Here is a 26,204-nt window from a genome sequence, read left to right on the forward strand (position 1 = left end):
GTCTGCAGTTAAAGCACATCTTGTTTGTTTCATTTCAAAGCCATTGTGGTGGTGACTAGGGGCCAAAATATGAAAATTCTGTCAAGGTCCCAATATTTATGGACCCGACTGTGTATATATGTATATATATATATATATATATATATATATATATATATATATATATATATATATCACTATCATGGAAAAATCAGGTTCTCAACTTAGGCTAAAATCCGATTGGGTGCTTTATTATTTCTCCTTTTCCCACTGACAGCAGAAAATAAAATGTCTGAAGGAAGAAAGAGGAGAATTGGAGTTGTAGGCTATGGACGTGTAGGTAAGTGATTCCCGACACTCAGAGCCCATTTATTAATGCTGCAAAGTCTCCCAACACATTTCTGCTTTTCCCTGACATAATAACAGGTCTGATCTGCAGCATGAAGATGAATTCGGTAGTTTACACTCTAATCGGCCATCATTACAGCCAATCATAGTGCTGACATAACTAGGTGATGTGCAAACCATAGTGCAGGTGGCTCCTTCCTTTGTAAAGATGTCAGCACTTGTGCACACTGACCAATGTTATACAAAGTTCAAGCATTTAATAAATCAGCCCACTCCAGGGAAGGGGTGTGGAGGTCCCAGAAGGCACCATAGTTTCCTTCAGGAAAAGCCTCTGACATTTGGGAAAGTTGTATATGGTGACTTGTAAATATTTATTCCATATAGCGAATGTGTAGACGTGGAGTCTCCCAGTAAAAACCTCACATTAGGAGGGATGCTGCTAATATTATAGGTTTATTTTCTTCAATGTGACACCTTGTGACTTTGCCCCCCATCCCCACTGTACACATACCCAATCAGGAGATATATGGAAAGTGGGGTAAGAAGACATGTGCCTGATAGTGTAATATTGTTGATTACAGTGAAAATAGGTGCTCAAAATAATTGTGTGTACTAAATGGAAAATCTTTAAAGCTCATCTGAATCCCAAAGGTACAGGGCTTCACACTGGATGGGGTGGATAGGATGTTGTCTGCTGGATCACCTTACAAAGAGCTCATTCAAGCCCAGGGGAAAAGGGATTATCTAGTGTAGTAATTTTATATAATATTTATTTATTACCAGTTATTTATATAGCGCACACATATTCCGCAGCGCTTTACAGAGAATATTCGGCCATTCACATCTGTCCCTGCCCCAGTGGAGCTTACACTCTATATTCCCTATCACATGCGCATACACATACACACTAGGGGTCATTTTGTTAGGAGCCAATTAACCTACCAGTATATTTTTGGAGTGTGGGAGGAAACCGGAGTACCTGGCAGAAACCCACGCAAGCACAGGGAGAATTATACAAACTCCACACAGTTAGGGCCATAGTCGGTATCGAACCAACAACCTCAGTGCTGTGAGGCAGTAATGCTAACTATTACACCATCTGTGCTGGACAGAACTACAAAGAACTGCGTACCAGAGAGTGCCATATTAAAAGTGTGCAGTAAATACTTCCAAATAGTCTCCTAGTATCCCTTTTCCTCAAAAATTATTGGAAATGTGTGTAGTGAATATACACAAGCTTTGGAATAGATACAAATGATCTCCCATCAGTAATGAGATACAGTAACATACAGACACAGTTTTAACATACAAAATGGTAAAAATAAAGAAATGTGCTTATCTTTTTGGGATGGTACCCAGTCCTCTTTGGTAAAGTGTCCAATATCTAGAGAGACTGGGTCAGCTGGCCTCAAAGCATTTCGTCGTATGGGGACTTCTTTAGGAGTGGTATTGGGTCTATGGAGTGTCTTCTATTTGGGCCACCATAGATGTACAGTCTCTTTATACATGCATTGAGCATTCTAAAAGGTATTGAGTCACGTAGAACATTTTTAAGATCCTCTGCTAGATACCCCACACAAACATTTTATTTGTGAATTGATCTTATTTATTTTACCACACAATTATTTACAGTTTTTAGATCAATTTTATTTGAAAATATGCAGAACTGCTATGGGCACGATTTTCACACCCAGCTATGCAAATCTTCTTATAGGTAACTGGGAATCTGAACTCATATATGAAAATAACCCCTTCAAAGAGAATCCATCTATATAAACAATATATTGATGACATCATTATTATATGGAAAGGGGAAGAGGAAGATTTTAAGAATTTTATGGATTTTATCAATGTAAATGATTTTAATCTCAAATTTACCTCCAAAATACAAAAGAGCGAAACTGAATTCCTAGACATCATCCTTAAAGGTACTGAAAGTAACATCTCAACTAGAACATACGTTAAGTCCGTAGACACGAATAGCTATCTTCATTACAGTGGACACATTAAGAGCTGGAAGGATAATATTCCCTACTCACAATTTCACCATATTAAAAGAAATTGCAGTATTAAAGAAGTATGCTCACAACAATTGGAGATATTTGCAAAAAGGTTCAAGCACAGCAAATACCCAGAAGCACTCATCTCCAAATCCTTATCAAAAACAGAAGCTGTAGTAAGGGAGAACCTTTTACTATATAAGAATAAAACTGATAGGAAAAAAGAGGATATGGTTCCCTTCATCACCCAATTCAGCAACGAGGAGAAGAGAATCAGACAAGTTCTGAATAAACACTGGGGAGATACTTAAAATGGAACTAGTCTTAGTGAATATGTTTCCCCAGAAATCTTCGATCATTTTTAGAAAAGCGAGAAACGTAAAAGATATTCTGGCCCCTAGTATGCTTAGACATACCGAACCCAACAGAAAAGACATTTTAAAATGTGTCGGATGCTATAAATGTGGAAAATGCAATATGTGTAAACACTTACACCCTAACAGAAAATCTTTTACCAACTTACATAGTTCAAAAATGTATAGCATAAAAGATTTTATTAATTGCAATACTTCTTCTGTCATTTATGTACTAGAATGCCCATGTGGACTTAAATACGTGGGCAAAATAAAAAGGAACTTAAAACCGAATTCAGGAACATGTAAGGAACATTAGGAATTAGATTGAGAGTCATTCAGTATCCAAGCATTTCAAAACGTCCCATGATTCAGATCCAGAATTTTTAACTTTTAAAGGTGTCGAACATGTGAAGTTAGGCCCGAGGGGTGGAGACCTGGCAAATAAACTCACAGCGGGAGATGTATTGGATATTCGAATTGAATACTCTCTTACCAAATGGTCTGAATGACCGCTACAAAATAACCCCGTTCCTGTAGTATTGCAATAACATACACTATTTTCTTTATATTTCTAACAATAGTTTATATTTATTTGTATGCTTCCTACTACTTTGAGAGATAACTACTGTATTTTGTTGCTTTTAGAGTTTTTATGGTCTCATTTTAAGTAATAAGCAATGTTAGCCATTTTATCATATTCGCGCGGTCATCCTTTTTGTTCATCCTTGTTTATTACGGTCTATAATGTCCACTATATGCACTCAATTATCAATAAATAATTGTAAGCTCTCTGAGATAACTCCAGGTCATTATATGCTATTACGTAGTGCAACATGCCTGACCGTTCTCTTTGATTATATATATATATGTTTTCCCCATTTTTTACTACCTCATATATTGTGTAATAATGTGATCTTTACTGTATTTGCCTATAAGGAAATTGCTGTAGAACATCCAGTGATGTTTTGATTGAAAAGCATTTTTTGTACCATCCCACAAGATGGCTGATATTGCAAATTAACTGACCTGGTACCTATTCTGTAGCTAACGCAAAATATGGTTTCCTTTGCATCCATCTATAAATGATCATCTCAAACCAACAAAATGTCTGCCGCCATATTGGTACAGTTTTTTTTCCCAACCAACAAAATGGCCACCGCCACATATAAACGGCTGTCATTACTTCATGCCCAGGATAGAAAGTTCGACACAGATACGGCCAGGTTAACTACACAGCCACCGGTGTACATGGAATGTCTCCTGCAGCTGAAACACTCTTAGAGCCTGCGCTGACACGGTGTTAACGCTGATGTCACATATGACGTCATACAAAATGGCCACCATGCACTGCGCAGGCACCGTTCTTTGCCGTTTTTTGACGCAATTACCAGGAACAAACCTCCCTTTATCCAGGGGATTAATAGAAGGCACTCTGTAGACCCAATACCACTCCTAAAGAAGCCCCCATAGGACAAAATGCATTGAGGCCAGCTGACCCAGGCTCTCTAGATATTGGACACCTTACATAAGAGGACTGGGTACCATCCCAAAAAGATAAGCACATTTCTTTATTTTTACCATTTTGTATGTTAAAACTGTCTCTGTATGTTACTGTATCTCATTAAAAACCTGTGCTTTAAAATTACTGACAGGAGATAATATGTTAAAGAAAAAAATGTGTGAGACTGGTGGGTGCGCTCTGGGGTGATTGTGGGAAAGTGCTGGGCTCTACTGATGATAGTATCACAATAGCAACATGATTGAAGAAAAAATTACTTATTTGTTTATTAAAAATCAAAACATATCTTAACAGTATTGGTTAGAATAAAAGAAATGGTGTATAAAGTAGGAAAAGTGTTATGTTAGAAAGTTCCTGATAAGGCCGCTGGGTCACTTACTTGTGATCTCAGTATTTGTTCTGAGTTGAATAAAATACTTGTTCTAAAGCTTAGATTTGCTATTTACCAGAGCAGAGCTGATTGACTGTAACATAAGTCAGTGGCAACATTTGTTGACTTGTTGATACAATGTGATTGTCCTTTATATGGTGAATGCTGTAGATGTATCAAAATTAGTTTCTCAGCAGTATTATTGTCCTGCCTTTGAATCTATTATACAGTCAGTATATATTACGGTTGGCTTCACCATTTATTTAGTGTTTTATTCACTGTTATTAGTATCATCATACAGATAACCCTGTATTGAATATATTCACTTAGTGCTATTCTTTATGCTAAAAGTTTGTTTAGCATAGTTTATTTTTAATTAATAGATCCCTTATAGTCCATTAATTATGCATGTAATACAGCAATTAGAGTGCTTCAATCAAATAGCAGTATCATCTGATATATTAGTCAAATCTATTACAGAACAGCAGTGTTGTGTGTGTGTTTGTCACCACAGTGTTAACCCAACATTATTCATATTCAGTTACGATGAAGCTGAGCCTGTGTCTCTAATGTCTGTCTATAGTGCTAATCATTATACATCCTGTTCATCCCATCCAGTGTGAAGCCCTGTACCTTTGGCATTCAGATAAGGTTTAAAAATTTTCCATTTGGTACACACAATTATTTTGAGCACCTACTTTCACTGTAATCTACAATATTACACTATCAGGCACATGTCTTCTTAACCCTCTTTCCAGAATACCCCAACCATTGGCCAAACGGGACCCCAAGAAGACTGCTGCCGCCTTTACTTCAAGGATCAGTGATTTTTCACTTGACTACATCACACTACATGGTGCCCTATGTGCTATGTAATATATACCTATACCTAGACCTTAGAGGGATTATGTGCAGGTTAGGGTTATGTATCAGTGTTACATGTTGCCCTATGTGCTATGTAATATATACCTATACCTAGACCTTAGAGGGATTATATGCAGGTTAGGGTTATGTATCAGTGTTACATGGTGCCCTATGTGCTATGTAATCTATACCTATACCTAGACCTTAGAGGGATTATGTGCAGGTTAGGGTTATGTATCAGTGTTACATGTTGCCCTATGTGCTATGTAATATATACCTATACCTAGACCTTAGAGGGATTATGTGCAGGTTAGGGTTATGTATCAGTGTTACATGGTGCCCTATGTGCTATGTAATATATACCTATACCTAGACCTTAGAGGGATTATGTGCAGGTTAGGGTTATGTATCAGTGTTACATGGTGCCCTATGTGCTATGTAATATATACCTATACCTAGACCTTAGAGGGATTATGTGCAGGTTAGGGTTATGTATCAGTGTTACATGGTGCCCTAAGTGCTATGTAATCTATACCTATACCTAGACCTTAGAGGGATTATATGCAGGTTAGAGTTATGTATCAGTGTTACATGGTGCCCTATGTGCTATGTAATCTATACCTATACCTAGACATTAGAGGGATTATATGCAGGTTAGGGTTATGTATCAGTGTTACATGGTGCCCTAAGTGCTATGGAATCTATACCAATACCTAGACCTTAGAGGGATTATATGCAGGTTAGGGTGATGTATTAGTGTTACATGGTGCCCTATGTGCTATGTAATATATACCTATACCTAGACCTTAGAGGGATTATGTGCAGGTTAGGGTTATGTAACAGTGTTACATGGTGCCCTAAGTGCTATGTAATCTATACCTATACCTAGACCTTAGAGGGATTATATGCAGGTTAGGGTTATGTATCAGTGTTACATGGTGCCCTATGTGCTATGTAATATATACCTATACCTAGACCTTAGAGGGATTATGTGCAGGTTAGGGTTATGTATCAGTGTTACATGGTGCCCTATGTGCTATGTAATATATACCTATACCTAGACCTTAGAGGGATTATGTGCAGGTTAGGGTTATGTATCAGTGTTACATGGTGCCCTAAGCGCTATGTAATCTATGCCTATACCTAGACCTTAGAGGGATTATATGCAGGTTAGGGTTATGTATCAGTGTTACATGGTGCCCTAAATGCTATGTAATCTATGCCTATACCTAGACCTTAGAGGGATTATATGCAGGTTAGGGTTATGTATTAGTGTTACATGGTGCCCTATGTGCTATGTAATATATACCTATACCTAGACCTTAGAGGGATTATGTGCAGGTTAGGGTTATGTATCAGTGTTACATGGTGCCCTAAGTGCTATGTAATCTATACCTATACCTAGACCTTAGAGGGATTATATGCAGGTTAGAGTTATGTATCAGTGTTACATGGTGCCCTATGTGCTATGTAATCTATACCTATACCTAGACATTAGAGGGATTATATGCAGGTTAGGGTTATGTATCAGTGTTACATGGTGCCCTATGTGCTATGTAATCTATACCTATACCTAGACCTTAGAGGGATTATATGCAGGTTAGGGTTATGTATCAGTGTCACATGGTGCCCTATGTGCTATGTAATCTATACCTATACCTAGACCTTAAAGGGACTATGTGCAGGTTAGGGTTATGTATGGTTGTTACATGGTGCCCTAAGTGCTATGTAATCTATACCTAGACCTTAGAGGGATTATATGCAGGTTAGGGTTATGTATCAGTGTTACATGGTGCCCTATGTGCTATGTAATCTATACCTATACCTAGACTTTAGAGGGATTATGTGCAGGTGAGGGTTATGTATCAGTGTTACATGGTGCCCTAAGTGCTATGTAATCTATACCTATACCTAGACCTTAGAGGGATTATATGCAGGTTAGGGTTATGTATGGTTGTTACATGGTGCCCTATGTGCTATGTAATCTATACCTATACCTAGACCTTAGAGGGATTATATGCAGGTTAGGGTTATGTATCAGTGTTACATGGTGCCCTAAGCGCTATGTAATCTATGCCTATACCTAGACCTTAGAGGGATTATATGCAGGTTAGGGTTATGTATCAGTGTTACATGGTGCCCTAAATGCTATGTAATCTATGCCTATACCTAGACCTTAGAGGGATTATATGCAGGTTAGGGTTATGTATTAGTGTTACATGGTGCCCTATGTGCTATGTAATATATACCTATACCTAGACCTTAGAGGGATTATGTGCAGGTTAGGGTTATGTATCAGTGTTACATGGTGCCCTATGTGCTATGTAATCTATACCTATACCTAGACCTTAGAGGGATTATATGCAGGTTAGGGTTATGTATCAGTGTCACATGGTGCCCTATGTGCTATGTAATCTATACCTATACCTAGACCTTAAAGGGACTATGTGCAGGTTAGGGTTATGTATGGTTGTTACATGGTGCCCTAAGTGCTATGTAATCTATACCTAGACCTTAGAGGGATTATATGCAGGTTAGGGTTATGTATCAGTGTTACATGGTGCCCTATGTGCTATGTAATCTATACCTAGACTTTAGAGGGATTATGTGCAGGTGAGGGTTATGTATCAGTGTTACATGGTGCCCTAAGTGCTATGTAATCTATACCTATACCTAGACCTTAGAGGGATTATATGCAGGTTAGGGTTATGTATGGTTGTTACATGGTGCCCTAAGTGCTATGTAATCTATACCTAGACCTTAGAGGGATTATATGCAGGTTAGGGTTATGTATCAGTGTTATATGTTGCCCTATGTGCTATGTAAATATACCTATACCTAGACCTTAGAGGGATTATATGCAGGTTAGGGTTATGTATCAGTGTTACATGGTGCCCTAAATGCTATGTAATCTATACCTATACCTAGACCTTAGAGGGATTATATGCAGGTTAGGGTTATGTATCAGTGTTACATGGTGCCCTAAGTGCTATGTAATCTATGCCTATACCTAGACCTTAGAGGGATTATGTGCAGGATGATGTATTGATGGATGTTGTGAGACAGGAAAGTACTCTATTATTGCTCCTACTTTTCTTCTCCTCTTTTGCTCTACAGCAGAGAGATAAGGACCCCACACCCCACACACAATAACCAACTACTTTTTTTGGACACATACTGTATCTAAGTTTTCTCTGGCCACAGTCTTCAAATGCAGATGATAAAACCTTACTCTACCATTACATTCATATATGTCATTCAGATATACAATACAAATGAAAAGAAAAAAGACTAAATTTAGTATATATTAAGCTCAATCTTTGTTTGTTGGCCTATAAGCTTTACAGAAGATGAATGCTGGATATACTGTAACATCTTAATAAATGTTATTAATGCATCTCTAAATAGTACAGGTCGTCTGACATTGATATAGACACTACCTATATAGATGGACTTAAATCTTCTTACTACACAATTCTGTTCCTTAAATAAATAATAATAATTCTCCTTTCCCCTCTTATCCTCACTATGGGTGGGATGCATGACAATCTCCGCAAAGGACCACTCTGTCGGTAAGAGCATCCCTTTGTCTATGACCAAGAAGCCCCTCCGGCGTCCTTCTGTGCTTGTGCAGAAGGACGCACGCTCCACGGGTGCTCCTGGGAGGGGTCCGATTGGATCTCTCTATTAGCACTCTACGGAGAGAAGCCCATAGCCTTCTATGGGTAATGCCATCAGGAAGGTTGCTTTACCCACCGCATCCAAGCTTAGCGTGCATCCCACTCCGGGGCTCGGTGCATATGAGAAATGCGCTTACACCCGCATTTCCGGGGTTTGGCCGCATTTTTCCCCTTCCTGCATCTCGTCCTATATTTTAGAATCAACTGATCTACTTTCACCACAGTATTTACTGTTCACAGACTTCATACACAGCCTAATTCAGAAAATAAAAGGGATTATTGTTGGGCCACATATTAAGTAGCGAAACCCGGGTTTGAAGATACTGATGAGCGATAAAGTCAGTAAGGTATAAGGAAATAAATTCATTATGATACATCCTGCTATTTATACTCTTACAGCAGGACATTGTCTGGTTAGTCTCTATAACAAATAAATGTTTTTCTATTAATATTATTTTTGGCACAGGCTCTTACCTTGTAAACCAAATTCAAAAAGAAGGTGGAAAACATGATGTGGAGTTAGCATTTATCTGGAACAGGAGCACAATGAGGATGGAAGGGGCAGTGGAACCACATCTACAGCTCCATGATCTATCGGAATTTCGGACACGGTAACGCACACATTGAATGAATTTGTATAAAGCCAGTATATAGTTGAATAATAGAATTAGGTCTTCTTAAAGCAGAAATTCTACATAGATTTTTTTTCTTTAAAAAGGACAGTACCCTTAAGCCTCCATCTGATCATTATTTTCATAGCTATCCTCCCACAAATGATTATCTTCTTTCAAAATCTCTCTGGAGGAAAAACAAAAGCTGCCACCACTCTCAGCATGTAATGTGATGGGAAGCTGACATGAATAGCTGGGTGTAATGCAGAGTGAGCACTGCACAAGGCTGCATAGCGTATCTGGCACCAATGCACACATATACCACTCTAATAGCTTACTCATGCCCGACCGAGCCGAGAGAGGTAGAACAAGGGAGGGCTCAGTACACAATAGTGAACAGATACAGCCTATACTGTATGTCTGAGAAAGCTAATTCATTGGAGAGTGATCAGGGGTTAATAGTGACATGCACTGAGGTAAATGGGTGGGGAGGAACACATGGGGATGGGCCTGAGTGCAGGGAGCCTGTCTCACCCCCTACTCACTGTAACTCTCCTCTCACTACACTAAGCTTCAGTGTCCATTGATTTCCTACCTGCATCACTGTTTTCACAGCGCACTTCCTGGTCACATGACACATCCAAAGTATTCACCAGTGCCCAAGGCACCCCCCCCATGCTCAGAGGCATGCCTCTATTAGCTCTCTTTCTGTGCAGCTTACTGCTCATGGTGTGGCTCCGCCCACAGCTCTGCAAGCCGTTTCTGACTATACAGAAGCGAGGCTGAGCTGTTGCTGCCTCATCTCCCATCTCCCTGAAGTCCCACAAAGCTGGTGAGTGTTAACTATAAAAATTATTACAATAAACAAAGAAAATGTTTCTAAGTTATAAATATCTTTTTTGTATTATTCTAATCATTTATATATTAAATCTCAGGTGTATGACAGGGGAGGCTCTTCCTAACCTGCCTACCCTGAGTGCATGTCCCCAATGATGAGGATGATGATGCTGTGGAAGTAAAATGTCTGTTAGGTGTAAATTCCAGGAGCTGGGGCTGCAGGGCAGAGACTGGCTTACACTGGAATGAATGAAGCACACGTTATACACCTATACATCATGGTGCTGTGTCTTACTGTTATTACACTGTCACCAAGAGGAAGGATGAGGGGAAGCACACGTTATACACCTACACATCATGGTGCTGTGTCTTACTGTTATTACACTGTCACCAAGAGGAAGGATGAGAGGAAGCACACGTTATACACCAACACATCATGGGGCTGTGTCTTACTGTTATTACACTGTCACCAAGAGGAAGGATGAGGGGAAGCACACGTTATACACCATCACATCATGGGGCTGTGTCTTACTGTTATTACACTGTCACCAAGAGGAAGGATGAGAGGAAGCACACGTTATACACCTACACATCATGGGGCTGTGTCTTACTGTTATTACACTGTCACCAAGAGGAAGGATGAGTGGAAGCACACGTTATACACCTACACATCATGGTGCTGTGTCTTACTGTTATTACAGTGTCACCAAGAGGAAGGATGAGAGGAAGCACACGTTATACACCAACACATCATGGGGCTGTGTCTTACTGTTATTACACTGTCACCAAGAGGAAGGATGAGGGGAAGCACACGTTATACACCTACACATCATGGGGCTGTGTCTTACTGTTATTACACTGTCACCAAGAGGAAAGATGAGAGGAAGCACACGTTATACACCATCACATCATGAGGCTGTGTCTTACTGTTATTACACTGTCACCAAGAGGAAGGATGAGAGGAAGCACACGTTATACACCATCACATCATGGGGCTGTGTCTTACTGTTATTACACTGTCACCAAGAGGAAGGATGAGAGGAAGCACACATTATACACCTACAGATCATGGGGCTGTGTCTTACTGTTATTACACTGTCACCAAGAGGAAGGATGAGAGGAAGCACACGTTATACACCTACACATCATGGAGCTGTGTCTTACTGTTATTACACTGTCACCAAGAGGAAGGATGAGAGGAAGCACACGTTATACACCTACACATCATGGGGCTGTGTCTTACTGTTATTACACTGTCACCAAGAGGAAGGATGAGGGGAAGCACACGTTATACACCATCACATCATGGGGCTGTGTCTTACTGTTATTACACTGTCACCAAGAGGAAGGATGAGAGGAAGCACACGTTATACACCAACACATCATGGGGCTGTGTCTTACTGTTATTACACTGTCACCAAGAGGAAGGATGAGAGGATGCACACGTTATACACCATCACATCATGGGGCTGTGTCTTACTGTTATTACACTGTCACCAGGAGGAAGGATGAGGGGAAGCACACGTTATACACCTACATATCATGGGTCTTACTGTTATTACACTGTCACCAAGAGGAAGGATGAGAGGAAGCACACGTTATACACCTACACATCATGGGGCTGTGTCTTACTGTTATTACACTGTCACCAAGAGGAAGGATGAGGGGAAGCACACGTTATACACCAACACATCATGGGGCTGTGACTTACTGTTATTACACTGTCACCAAGAGGAAGGATGAGAGGAAGCACACGTTATACACCTACACATCATGGGGCTGTGTCTTACTGTTATTACACTGTCACCAAGAGGAAGGATGAGAGGAAGCACAAGTTATACACCATCACATCATGGGGCTGTGTCTTACTGTTATTACACTGTCACCAAGAGGAAGGATGAGAGGACACGTTATACACCTACACATCATGGGTCTTACTGTTATTACACTGTCACCAAGAGGAAGGATGAGAGGAAGCACACGTTATACACCTACACATCATGGTGCTGTGTCTTACTGTTATTACACTATCACAAAGAGGAAGGATGAGGGGAAGCACACGTTATACACCAATACATCATGGGGCTGTGTCTTACTGTTATTACACTGTCACCAAGAGGAAGGATGAGAGGAAGCAGACGTTATACACCAACATATCATGGGGCTGTGTCTTACTGTTATTACACTGTCACCAAGAGGAAGGATGAGAGGAAGCACACGTTATACACCTACACATCATGGTGCTGTGTCTTACTGTTATTACTCTGTCACCAAGAGGAAGGATGAGAGGAAGCACACGTTATACACCTACACATCATGGGGCTGTGTCTTAGTGTTATTACACTGTCACCAAGAGGAAGGATGACAGGAAGCACACGTTATACACCAACACATCATGGGGCTGTGTCTTACTGTTATTACACGGTCACCAAGAGGAAGGATGAGAGGACACGTTATACACCTACACATCATGGGGCTGTGTCTTACTGTTATTACGATGTCACCAAGAGGAAGGATGAGGGGAAGCACACGTTATACACCTACACATCATGGGGCTGTGTCTTACTGTTATTACACTGTCACCAAGAGGAAGGAGGAGGGGAAGCACACGTTATACACCAACACATCATGGGGCTGTGTCTTACTGTTATTACACTGTCACCAAGAGGAAGGATGAGAGGAAGCACACTTTATACACCAATACATCATGGGGCTGTGTCTTACTGTTATTACACTGTCACCAAGAGGAAGGATGAGAGGAAGCACACGTTATACACCTACACATCATGGGGCTGTGTCTTACTGTTATTACACTGTCACCAAGAGGAAGGATGAGGGGAAGCACACGTTATACACCAACACATCATGGGGCTGTGTCTTACTGTTATTACACTGTCACCAAGAGGAAGGATGAGAGGAAGCACACGTTATACACCAATACATCATGGGGCTATGTCTTACTGTTATTACACTGTCACCAAGAGGAAGGATGAGAGGAAGCACACGTTATACACCTACACATCATGGGGCTGTGTCTTACTGTTATTACACTGTCACCATGAGGAAGGATGAGGGGAAGCACACGTTATACACCAACACATCATGGGGCTGTGTCTTACTGTTATTACACTGTGACCAAGAGGAAGGATGAGAGGACACGTTATACACCAACACATCATGGGGCTGTGTCTTACTGTTATTACACTGTCACCAAGAGGAAGGATGACAGGAAGCACACGTTATACACCAAGACATCATGGGGCTGTGTCTTACTGTTATTACACTGTCACCAAGAGGAAGGATGAGAGGACACGTTATACACCTACACATCATGGGGCTGTGTCTTACTGTTATTACGCTGTCACCAAGAGGAAGGATGAGGGGAAGCACACGTTATACACCTACACATCATGGGGCTGTGTCTTACTGTTATTACACTGTCACCAAGAGGAAGGATGAGGGGAAGCACACGTTATACACCAACACATCATGGGGCTGTGTCTTACTGTTATTACACTGTCACCAAGAGGAAGGATGAGAGGAAGCATACGTTATACACCAACACATCATGGGGCTGTGTCTTACTGTTATTACACTGTCACCAAGAGGAAGGATGACAGGAAGCACACGTTATACACCAACACATCATGGGGCTGTGTCTTACTGTTATTACACTGTCACCAAGAGGAAGGATGAGAGGACACGTTATACACCTACACATCATGGGGCTGTGTCTTACTGTTATTACGCTGTCACCAAGAGGAAGGATGAGGGGAAGCACACGTTATACACCTACACATCATGGGGCTGTGTCTTACTGTTATTACACTGTCACCAAGAGGAAGGATGAGGGGAAGCACACGTTATACACCAACACATCATGGGGCTGTGTCTTACTGTTATTACACTGTCACCAAGAGGAAGGATGAGAGGAAGCACACGTTATACACCAATACATCATGGGGCTGTGTCTTACTGTTATTACACTGTCACCAAGAGGAAGGATGAGAGGAAGCACACGTTATACACCTACACATCATGGGGCTGTGTCTTACTGTTATTACACTGTCACCAAGAGGAAGGATGAGGGGAAGCACACGTTATACACCAACACATCATGGGGCTGTGTCTTACTGTTATTACACTGTGACCAAGAGGAAGGATGAGAGGACACGTTATACACCAACACATCATGGGGCTGTGTCTTACTGTTATTACACTGTCACCAAGAGGAAGGATGACAGGAAGCACACGTTATACACCAACACATCATGGGGCTGTGTCTTACTGTTATTACACTGTGACCAAGAGGAAGGATGAGAGGACACGTTATACACCAACACATCATGGGGCTGTGTCTTACTGTTATTACACTGTCACCAAGAGGAAGGATGAGAGGAAGCACACGTTATACACCATCACATCATGGGGCTGTGTCTTACTGTTATTACACTGTCACCAAGAGGAAGGATGAGAGGAAGCACACGTTATACACCAACACATCATGGGGCTGTGTCTTACTGTTATTACACTGTCACCAAGAGGAAGAATGAGAGGAAGCACACGTTATACACCAACACATCATGGGGCTGTGTCTTACAGTTATTACACTGTCACCAAGAGGAAGGATGAGAGGAAGCACACGTTATACACCATCACATCATGGGGCTGTGTCTTACTGTTATTACACTGTCACCAAGAGGAAGGATGAGTGGAAGCACACGTTATACACCAACACATCATGGGTCTTACTGTTATTACACTGTCACCAAGAGGAAGGATGAGAGGAAGCACACGTTATACACCTACACATCATGGGGCTGTGTCTTACTGTTATTACACTGTCACCAAGAGGAAGGATGAGAGGAAGCACACGTTATACACCTACACATCATGGGGCTGTGTCTTACTGTTATTACACTGTCACCAAGAGGAAGGATGAGGGAAAGCACACGCTACACACCAACACATCATGGGGCTGTGTCTTACTGTTATTACACTGTGACCAAGAGGAAGGATGAGAGGACACGTTATACACCAACACATCATGGGGCTGTGTCTTACTGTTATTACACTGTCACCAAGAGGAAGGATGAGGGAAAGCACACGCTATACACCAACACATCATGGGGCTGTGTCTTACTGTTATTACACTGTGACCAAGAGGAAGGATGAGAGGAAGCACACGTTATACACCTACACATCATGGGGCTGTGTCTTACTGTTATTACACTGTCACCAAGAGGAAGCATGAGTGGAAGCACACGTTATACACCTACACATCATGGGGCTGTGTCTTACTGTTATTACACTGTCACCAAGAGGAAGGATGAGGGGAAGCACACGTTATACACCAACACATCATGGGGCTGTGTCTTACTGTTATTACACTGTGACCAAGAGGAAGGATGAGAGGACACGTTATACACCAACACATCATGGGGCTGTGTCTTACTGTTATTACACTGTCACCAAGAGGAAGGATGACAGGAAGCACACGTTATACACCAACACATCATGGGGCTGTGTCTTACTGTTATTACACTGTGACCAAGAGGAAGGATGAGAGGACACGTTATACACCAACACATCATGGGGCTGTGTCTTACTGTTATTACACTGTCACCAAGAGGAAGGATGAGAGGAAGCACACGTTATACACCATCACATCATGGGGCTGTGTCTTACTGTTATTACACTGTCACCAAGAGGAAGGATGAGAGGAAGCACACGTTATACACCAACACATCATGGGGCTGTGTCTTACTGTTATTACACTGTCACCAAGAGGAAGGATGAGGGGAAGCACACGTTATACACCAACACATCATGGGTCTTACTGTTATTACACTGTCACCAAGAGGAAGGATGAGAGGAAGCACACGTTATACACCTACACATCATGGGGCTGTGTCTTACTGTTATTACACTGTCACCAAGATGAAGGATGAGAGGAAGCACACGTTATACACCTACACATCATGGGGCTGTGTCTTACTGTTATTACACTGTCACCAAGAGGAAGGATGAGGGAAAGCACACGCTACACACCAACACATCATGGGGCTGTGTCTTACTGTTATTACACTGTGACCAAGAGGAAGGATGAGAGGACACGTTATACACCAACACATCATGGGGCTGTGTCTTACTGTTATTACACTGTCACCAAGAGGAAGGATGAGGGAAAGCACACGCTATACACCAACACATCATGGGGCTGTGTCTTACTGTTATTACACTGTGACCAAGAGGAAGGATGAGAGGACACGTTATACACCAACACATCATGGGGCTGTGTCTTACTGTTATTACACTGTCACCAAGAGGAAGGATGACAGGAAGCACACGTTATTCACCAACACATCATGGGGCTGTGTCTTACTGTTATTACACTGTCACCAAGAGGAAGGATGAGAGGAAGCACACGTTATACACCTACACATCATGGTGCTGTGTCTTACTGTTATTACAATGTCACCAAGAGGAAGGATGAGAGGAAGCACACGTTATACACCTACACATCATGGGGCTGTGTCTTACTGTTATTACACTGTCACCAAGAGGAAGTATGAGAGGACACGTTATACACCTACACATCATGGGGCTGTGTCTTACTGTTATTACACTGTCACCAAGAGGAAGGATGAGAGGAAGCACACGTTATACACCTACACATCATGGGGCTGTGTCTTACTGTTATTACACTGTCACCAAGAGGAAGGATGAGGGGAAGCACACGTTATACACCTACATATCATGGGTCTTACTGTTATTACACTGTCACCAAGAGGATGGATGAGAGGAAGCACACGTTATACACCTACGCATCATGGGGCTGTGTCTTACTGTTATTACACTGTCACCAAGAGGAAGGATGAGAGGAAGCACACGTTATACACCTACACATCATGGGGCTGTGTCTTACTGTTATTACAATGTCACCAAGAGGAAGGATGAGGGGAAGCACACGTTATACACCAACACATCATGGGGCTGTGTCTTACTGTTATTACACTGTCACCAAGAGGAAGGATGAGAGGAAGCACACGTTATACACCAACACATCATGGGGCTGTGTCTTACTGTTATTACACTGTCACCAAGAGGAAGGATGAGAGGATGCACACGTTATACACCTACACATCATGGAGCTGTGTCTTACTGTAATTACACTGTCACCAAGAGGAAGGATGAGAGGAAGCACACGTTATACACCAATACATCATGGGGCTGTGTCTTACTGTTATTACACTGTCACCAAGAGGAAGGATGAGAGGAAGCACACGTTATACACCAAGACATCATGGGGCTGTGTCTTACTGTTATTACACTGTCACCAAGAGGAAGGATGAGAGGAAGCACACGTTTTACACCTACACATCATGGGGCTGTGTCTTACTGTTATTACACTGTCACCAAGAGGAAGGATGAGAGGAAGCACACGTTATACACCTACACATCATGGGGCTGTGTCTTACTGTTATTACAATGTCACCAAGAGGAAGGATGAGGGGAAGCACAAGTTAAACACCAACACATCATGGGGCTGTGTCTTACTGTTATTACACTCTCACCAAGAGGAAGGATGAGAGGAAGCACACGTTATACACCAACACATCATGGGGCTGTGTCTTACTGTTATTACACTGTCACCAAGAGGAAGGATGAGAGGAAGCACACGTTATACACCTACACATCATGGGGCTGTGTCTTACTGTTATTACACTGTCACCAAGAGGAAGCACACGTTATACACCAACACATCATGGGGCTGTGTCTTACTGTTATTACACTGTCACCAAGAGGAAGGATGAGGGGAAGCACACGTTATACACCTACCTATCACGGGTCTTACAGTTATTACACTGTCACCAAGAGGAAGGATGAGAGGAAGCACACGTTATACACCTACACATCATGGGGCTGTGTCTTACTGTTATTACACTGTCACCAAGAGGAAGGATGAGAGGAAGCACACGTTATACAACTACACATCATGGGGCTGTGTCTTACTGTTATTACACTGTCACCAAGAGGAAGGATGAGGGAAAGCACACGTTTTTCACCAACACATCATGGGGCTGTGTCTTACTGTTATTACACTGTCACCAAGAGGAAGGATGAGAGGAAGCACACGTTATACACCATCACATCATGGGGCTGTGTCTTACTGTTATTACACTGTCACCAAGAGGAAGGATGAGAGGAAGCACACATTATACACCTACAGATCATGGGGCTGTGTCTTACTGTTATTACACTGTCACCAAGAGGAAGGATGAGAGGAAGCACACGTTATACACCTACACATCATGGAGCTGTGTCTTACTGTTATTACACTGTCACCAAGAGGAAGGATGAGAGGAAGCACACGTTATACACCAACACATCATGGGGCTGTGTCTTACTGTTATTACACTGTCACCAAGAGGAAGGATGAGGGGAAGCACACGTTATACACCAACACATCATGGGTCTTACTGTTATTACACTGTCACCAAGAGGAAGGATGAGAGGAAGCACACGTTATACACCTACACATCATGGGGCTGTGTCTTACTGTTATTACACTGTCACCAAGATGAAGGATGAGAGGAAGCACACGTTATACACCTACACATCATGGGGCTGTGTCTTACTGTTATTACACTGTCACCAAGAGGAAGGATGAGGGAAAGCACACGCTACACACCAACACATCATGGGGCTGTGTCTTACTGTTATTACACTGTGACCAAGAGGAAGGATGAGAGGACACGTTATACACCAACACATCATGGGGCTGTGTCTTACTGTTATTACACTGTCACCAAGAGGAAGGATGACAGGAAGCACACGTTATTCACCAACACATCATGGGGCTGTGTCTTACTGTTATTACACTGTCACCAAGAGGAAGGATGAGAGGAAGCACACGTTATACACCTACACATCATGGTGCTGTGTCTTACTGTTATTACAATGTCACCAAGAGGAAGGATGAGAGGAAGCACACGTTATACACCTACACATCATGGGGCTGTGTCTTACTGTTATTACACTGTCACCAAGAGGAAGTATGAGAGGACACGTTATACACCTACACATCATGGGGCTGTGTCTTACTGTTATTACACTGTCACCAAGAGGAAGGATGAGAGGAAGCACACGTTATACACCTACACATCATGGGGCTGTGTCTTACTGTTATTACACTGTCACCAAGAGGAAGGATGAGGGGAAGCACACGTTATACACCTACACATCAAGGGGCTGTGTCTTACTGTTATTACACTGACACCAAGAGGAAGGATGAGGGGAAGCACACGTTATACACCAACACATCATGGGGCTGTGTCTTACTGTTATTACACTGTCACCAAGAGGAAGGATGAGAGGAAGCACACGTTATACACCAATACATCATGGGGCTGTGTCTTACTGTTATTACACTGTCACCAAGAGGAAGGATGAGAGGAAGCACACGTTATACACCTACACATCATGGGGCTGTGTCTTACTGTTATTACACTGTCACCAAGAGGAAGGATGAGGGGAAGCACACGTTATACACCTACATATCATGGGTCTTACTGTTATTACACTGTCACCAAGAGGATGGATGAGAGGAAGCACACGTTATACACCTACGCATCATGGGGCTGTGTCTTACTGTTATTACACTGTCACCAAGAGGAAGGATGAGAGGAAGCACACGTTATACACCTACACATCATGGGGCTGTGTCTTACTGTTATTACAATGTCACCAAGAGGAAGGATGAGGGGAAGCACACGTTATACACCAACACATCATGGGGCTGTGTCTTACTGTTATTACACTGTCACCAAGAGGAAGGATGAGAGGAAGCACACGTTATACACCAACACATCATGGGGCTGTGTCTTACTGTTATTACACTGTCACCAAGAGGAAGGATGAGAGGATGCACACGTTATACACCTACACATCATGGAGCTGTGTCTTACTGTAATTACACTGTCACCAAGAGGAAGGATGAGAGGAAGCACACGTTATACACCAATACATCATGGGGCTGTGTCTTACTGTTATTACACTGTCACCAAGAGGAAGGATGAGAGGAAGCACACGTTATACACCAAGACATCATGGGGCTGTGTCTTACTGTTATTACACTGTCACCAAGAGGAAGGATGAGAGGAAGCACACGTTATACACCTACACATCATGGGGCTGTGTCTTACTGTTATTACACTGTCACCAAGAGGAAGGATGAGAGGAAGCACACGTTATACACCTACACATCATGGGGCTGTGTCTTACTGTTATTACAATGTCACCAAGAGGAAGGATGAGGGGAAGCACAAGTTAAACACCAACACATCATGGGGCTGTGTCTTACTGTTATTACACTCTCACCAAGAGGAAGGATGAGAGGAAGCACACGTTATACACCAACACATCATGGGGCTGTGTCTTACTGTTATTACACTGTCACCAAGAGGAAGGATGAGAGGTGGCACACGTTATACACCTACACATCATGGGGCTGTGTCTTACTGTTATTACACTGTCACCAAGAGGAAGCACACGTTATACACCAACACATCATGGGGCTGTGTCTTACTGTTATTACACTGTCACCAAGAGGAAGGATGAGGGGAAGCACACGTTATACACCTACACATCATGGGTCTTACAGTTATTACACTGTCACCAAGAGGAAGGATGAGGGGAAGCACACGTTATACACCAACACATCATCGGGCTGTGTCTTACTGTTATTACACTGTCAAAAAGAGGAAGGATGAGAGGAAGCACACGTTATACACCAATACATCATGGGGCTGTGTCTTACTGTTATTACACTGTCACCAAGAGGAAGGATGAGAGGAAGCACACGTTATACACCAACACATCATGGGGCTGTGTCTTACTGTTATTACACTGTCACCAAGTGGAAGGATGAGGGGAAGCACACGTTATACACCTACATATCATGGGTATTACTGTTATTACACTGTCACCAAGAGGAAGGATGAGAGGAAGCACACGTTATACACCTACACATCATGGGGCTGTGTCTTACTGTTATTACACTGTCACCAAGAGGAAGGATGAGAGGAAGCACACGTTATACACCTACACATCATGGGGCTGTGTCTTACTGTTATTACAATGTCACCAAGAGGAAGGATGAGGGGAAGCACACGTTATACACCAACACATCATGGGGCTGTGTCTTACTATTATTACACTGTCACCAAGAGGAAGGATGAGAGGAAGCACACGTTATACACCAACACATCATGGGGCTGTGTCTTACTGTTATTACACTGTAACCAAGAGGAAGGATGAGAGGAAGCACACGATATACACCAATACATCATGGGGCTGTGTCTTACTGTTATTACACTGTCACCAAGAGGAAGGATGAGAGGAAGCACACGTTATACACCTACACATCATGGGGCTGTGTCTTACTGTTATTACACTGTCCCCAAGAGGAAGGATGAGAGGAAGCACACGTTATACACCAACACATCATGGGGCTGTGTCTTACTGTTATTACACTGTCAACAAGAGGAAGGATGAGAGGAAGCACACGTTATACACCTACACATCATGGGGCTGTGTCTTACTGTTATTACACTGTCACCAAGAGGAAGGATGAGGGGAAGCACACGTTACACACCAACACATCATGGGGCTGTGTCTTACTGTTATTACACTGTCACCAAGAGGAAGGATGAGGGGAAGCACACGTTATACACCTACCTATCATGGGTCTTACAGTTATTACACTGTCACCAAGAGGAAGGATGAGAGGAAGCACACGTTATACACCTACACATCATGGGGCTGTGTCTTACTGTTATTACACTGTCACCAAGAGGAAGGATGAGAGGAAGCACACGTTATACACCTACACATCATGGGGCTGTGTCTTACTGTTATTACACTGTCACCAAGAGGAAGGATGAAGGAAAGCACACGTTATACACCAACACATCATGGGGCTGTGTCTTACTGTTATTACACTGTCACCAAGAGGAAGGATGAGAGGAAGCACACGTTATACACCAACACATCATGGGGCTGTGTCTTACTGTTATTACACTGTCACCAAGAGGAAGGATGAGAGGAAGCACACGTTATACACCAACACATCATGGGGCTGTGTCTTACTGTTATTACACTGTCACCAAGAGGAAGGATGAGAGGACACGTTATACACCAACACATCATGGGGCTGTGTCTTACTGTTATTACACTGTCACCAAGAGGAAGGATGAGAGGACACGTTATACACCAACACATCATGGGGCTGTGTCTTACTGTTATTACACTGTCACCAAGAGGAAGGATGAGAGGAAGCACACGTTATACACCTACACATCATGGGGCTGTGTCTTACTGTAATTACACTGTCACCAAGAGGAAGGATGAGAGGAAGCACACGTTATACACCTACACATCATGGGGCTGTGTCTTACTGTAATTACACTGTCACCAAGAGGAAGAATGAGAGGAAGCACACGTTATACACCATCACATCATGGGGCTGGGTCTTACTGTTATTACACTGTCACCAAGAGGAAGGATGAGAGGAAGCACACGTTATACACCTACACATCATGGGGCTGTGTCTTACTGTTATTTCACTGTCACCAAGAGGAAGGATGAGGGGAAGCACACGTTATACACCTACACATCATGGGGCTGTGTCTTACTGTTATTACACTGTCACCAAGAGGAAGGATGAGGGGAAGCACACGTTATACACCAACATATCATGGGGCTGTGTCTTACTGTTATTACTGTCACCAAGAGGAAGGATGAGAGGAAGCACACGTTGTACACCATCACATCATGGGGCTGTGTCTTACTGTTATTACACTGTCACCAAGAGGAAGGATGAGAGGACACGTTATACACCAACACATCATGGGGCTGTGTCTTACTGTTATTACACTGTCACCAAGAGGAAGGATGAGAGGAAGCACACGTTATACACCATCACATAATGGTGCTGTGTCTTACTGTTATTACAATGTCACCAAGAGGAAGGATGAGAGGAAGCACACTTTATACACCTACACATCATGGGGCTGTGTCTTACTGTTATTACACTGTCACCAAGAGGAAGGATGAGAGGACACGTTATACACCTACACATCATGGGGCTGTGTCTTACTGTTATTACACTGTCACCAAGAGGAAGGATGAGAGGAAGCACACGTTATACACCTACACATCATGGGGCTGTGTCTTACTGTTATTACACTGTCACCAAGAGGAAGGATGAGGGGAAGCACACGTTATACACCAACACATCATGGGGCTGTGTCTTACTGTTATTACACTGTCACCAAGAGGAAGGATGAGAGGAAGCACACGTTATACACCAATACATCATGGGGCTGTGTCTTACTGTTATTACACTGTCACCAAGAGGAAGGATGAGAGGAAGCACACGTTATACACCAACACATTATGGGGCTGTGTCTTACTGTTATTACACTGTCACCAACAGGAAGGATGAGAGGAAGCACACGTTATACACCAATACATCATGGGGCTGTGTCTTACTGTTATTACACTGTCACCAAGAGGATGGATGAGAGGAAGCACACGTTATACACCTTCACATCATGGGACTGTGTCTTACTGTTATTACACTGTCACCAAGAGGAAGGATGAGGGGAAGCACACGTTATACACCAACACATCATGGGGCTGTGTCTTACTGTAATTACACTGTCACCAAGAGGAAGGATGAGAGGAAGCACACGTTATACACCATCACATCATGGTGCTGTGTCTTACTGTTATTACAATGTCACCAAGAGGAAGGATGAGAGGAAGCACACGTTATACACCTACACATCATGGGGCTGTGTCTTACTGTTATTACACTGTCACCAAGAGGAAGGATGAGAGGACACGTTATACACCTACACATCATGGGGCTGTGTCTTACTGTTATTACACTGTCACCAAGAGGAAGGATGAGAGGAAGCACACGTTATACACCTACACATCATGGGGCTGTGTCTTACTGTTATTACACTGTCACCAAGAGGAAGGATGAGGGGAAGCACACGTTATACACCTACACATCATGGGGCTGTGTCTTACTGTTATTACACTGTCACCAAGAGGAAGGATGAGAGGAAGCACACGTTATACACCAACACATCATGGGGCTGTGTCTTACTGTTATTACACTGTCACCAAGAGGAAGGATGAGAGGAAGCACACGTTATACACCAATACATCATGGGGCTGTGTCTTACTGTTATTACACTGTCACCAAGAGGAAGGATGAGGGGAAGCACACGTTATACACCTACACATCATGGTGCTGTGTCTTACTGTTATTACACTGTCACCAAGAGGAAGGATGAGAGGAAGCACACGTTATACACCTACACATCATGGGGCTGTGTCTTACTGTTATTACACTGTCACCAAGAGGAAGGATGAGGGGAAGCACACGTTATACACCTACAGATCATGGGGCTGTGTCTTACTGTTATTACACTGTCACCAAGAGGAAGGATGAGAGGAAGCACACGTTATACACCTACACATCATGGGGCTGTGTCTTACTGTTATTACACTGTCACCAAGAGGAAGGATGAGAGGAAGCACACGTTATACACCTACACATCATGGGGCTGTGTCTTACTGTTATTACACTGTCACCTAGAGGAAGGATGAGGGGAAGCACACGTTATACACCAACACATCATGGGGCTGTGTCTTACTGTAATTACACTGTCACCAAGAGGAAGGATGAGAGGAAGCACACGTTATACACCATCACATCATGGTGCTGTGTCTTACTGTTATTACAATGTCACCAAGAGGAAGGATGAGAGGAAGCACACGTTATACACCTACACATCATGGGGCTGTGTCTTACTGTTATTACACTGTCACTAAGAGGAAGGATGAGAGGAAGCACACGTTATACACCATCACATCATGGGGCTGTGTCTTACTGTTATTACACTGTCACCAAGAGGAAGGATGAGAGGAAGCACACGTTATACACCATCACATCATGGGGCTGTGTCTTACTGTTATTACACTGTCACCAAGAGGAAGGATGAGGGGAAGCACACGTTATACACCTACACATCATGGGGCTGTGTCTTACTGTTATTACACTGTCACCAAGAGGAAGGATGAGAGGAAGCACACGTTATACACCTACACATCATGGGGCTGTGTCTTACTGTTATTACTCTGTCACCAAGAGGAAGGATGAGGGGAAGCACACGTTATACACCAATACATCATGGGGCTGTGTCTTACTGTTATTACACTGTCACCAAGAGGAAGGATGAGAGGAAGCACACGTTATACACCAATACATCATGGGGCTGTGTCTTACTGTTATTACACTGTCACCAAGAGGAAGGATGAGAGGAAGCACACGTTATACACCATCACATCATGGTGCTGTGTCTTACTGTTATTACAATGTCACCAAGAGGAAGGATGAGAGGAAGCACACGTTATACACCTACACATCATGGGGCTGTGTCTTACTGTTATTACACTGTCACCAAGAGGAAGGATGAGAGGACACGTTATACACCTACACATCATGGGGCTGTGTCTTACTGTTATTACACTGTCACCAAGAGGAAGGATGAGAGGA

General features: G+C 42.7%; 1 protein-coding gene across 1 annotated transcript in view; it reads left to right on the plus strand.

Moving 5' to 3' along the window:
• Nucleotides 1-267: 267 nt before the first annotated feature.
• The window catches only part of ASPDH (aspartate dehydrogenase domain containing), a 251,818-nt gene continuing 225,881 nt past the window's right edge, over nt 268-26,204 (plus strand). Inside the window, exons 1-2 of the mRNA XM_088473824.1 lie at nt 268-319; nt 9,583-9,727. Of these exons, the coding sequence (XP_088329950.1) occupies nt 268-319; nt 9,583-9,727 (197 nt within the window). The remainder of the gene's footprint in view (nt 320-9,582; nt 9,728-26,204) is intronic.

Source organism: Taudactylus pleione, unplaced genomic scaffold (assembly GCF_031769625.1).
Source record: "Taudactylus pleione unplaced genomic scaffold, aTauple2 ptg000141l, whole genome shotgun sequence".
Classification (NCBI taxonomy): Eukaryota; Metazoa; Chordata; class Amphibia; order Anura; family Myobatrachidae; genus Taudactylus; species Taudactylus pleione.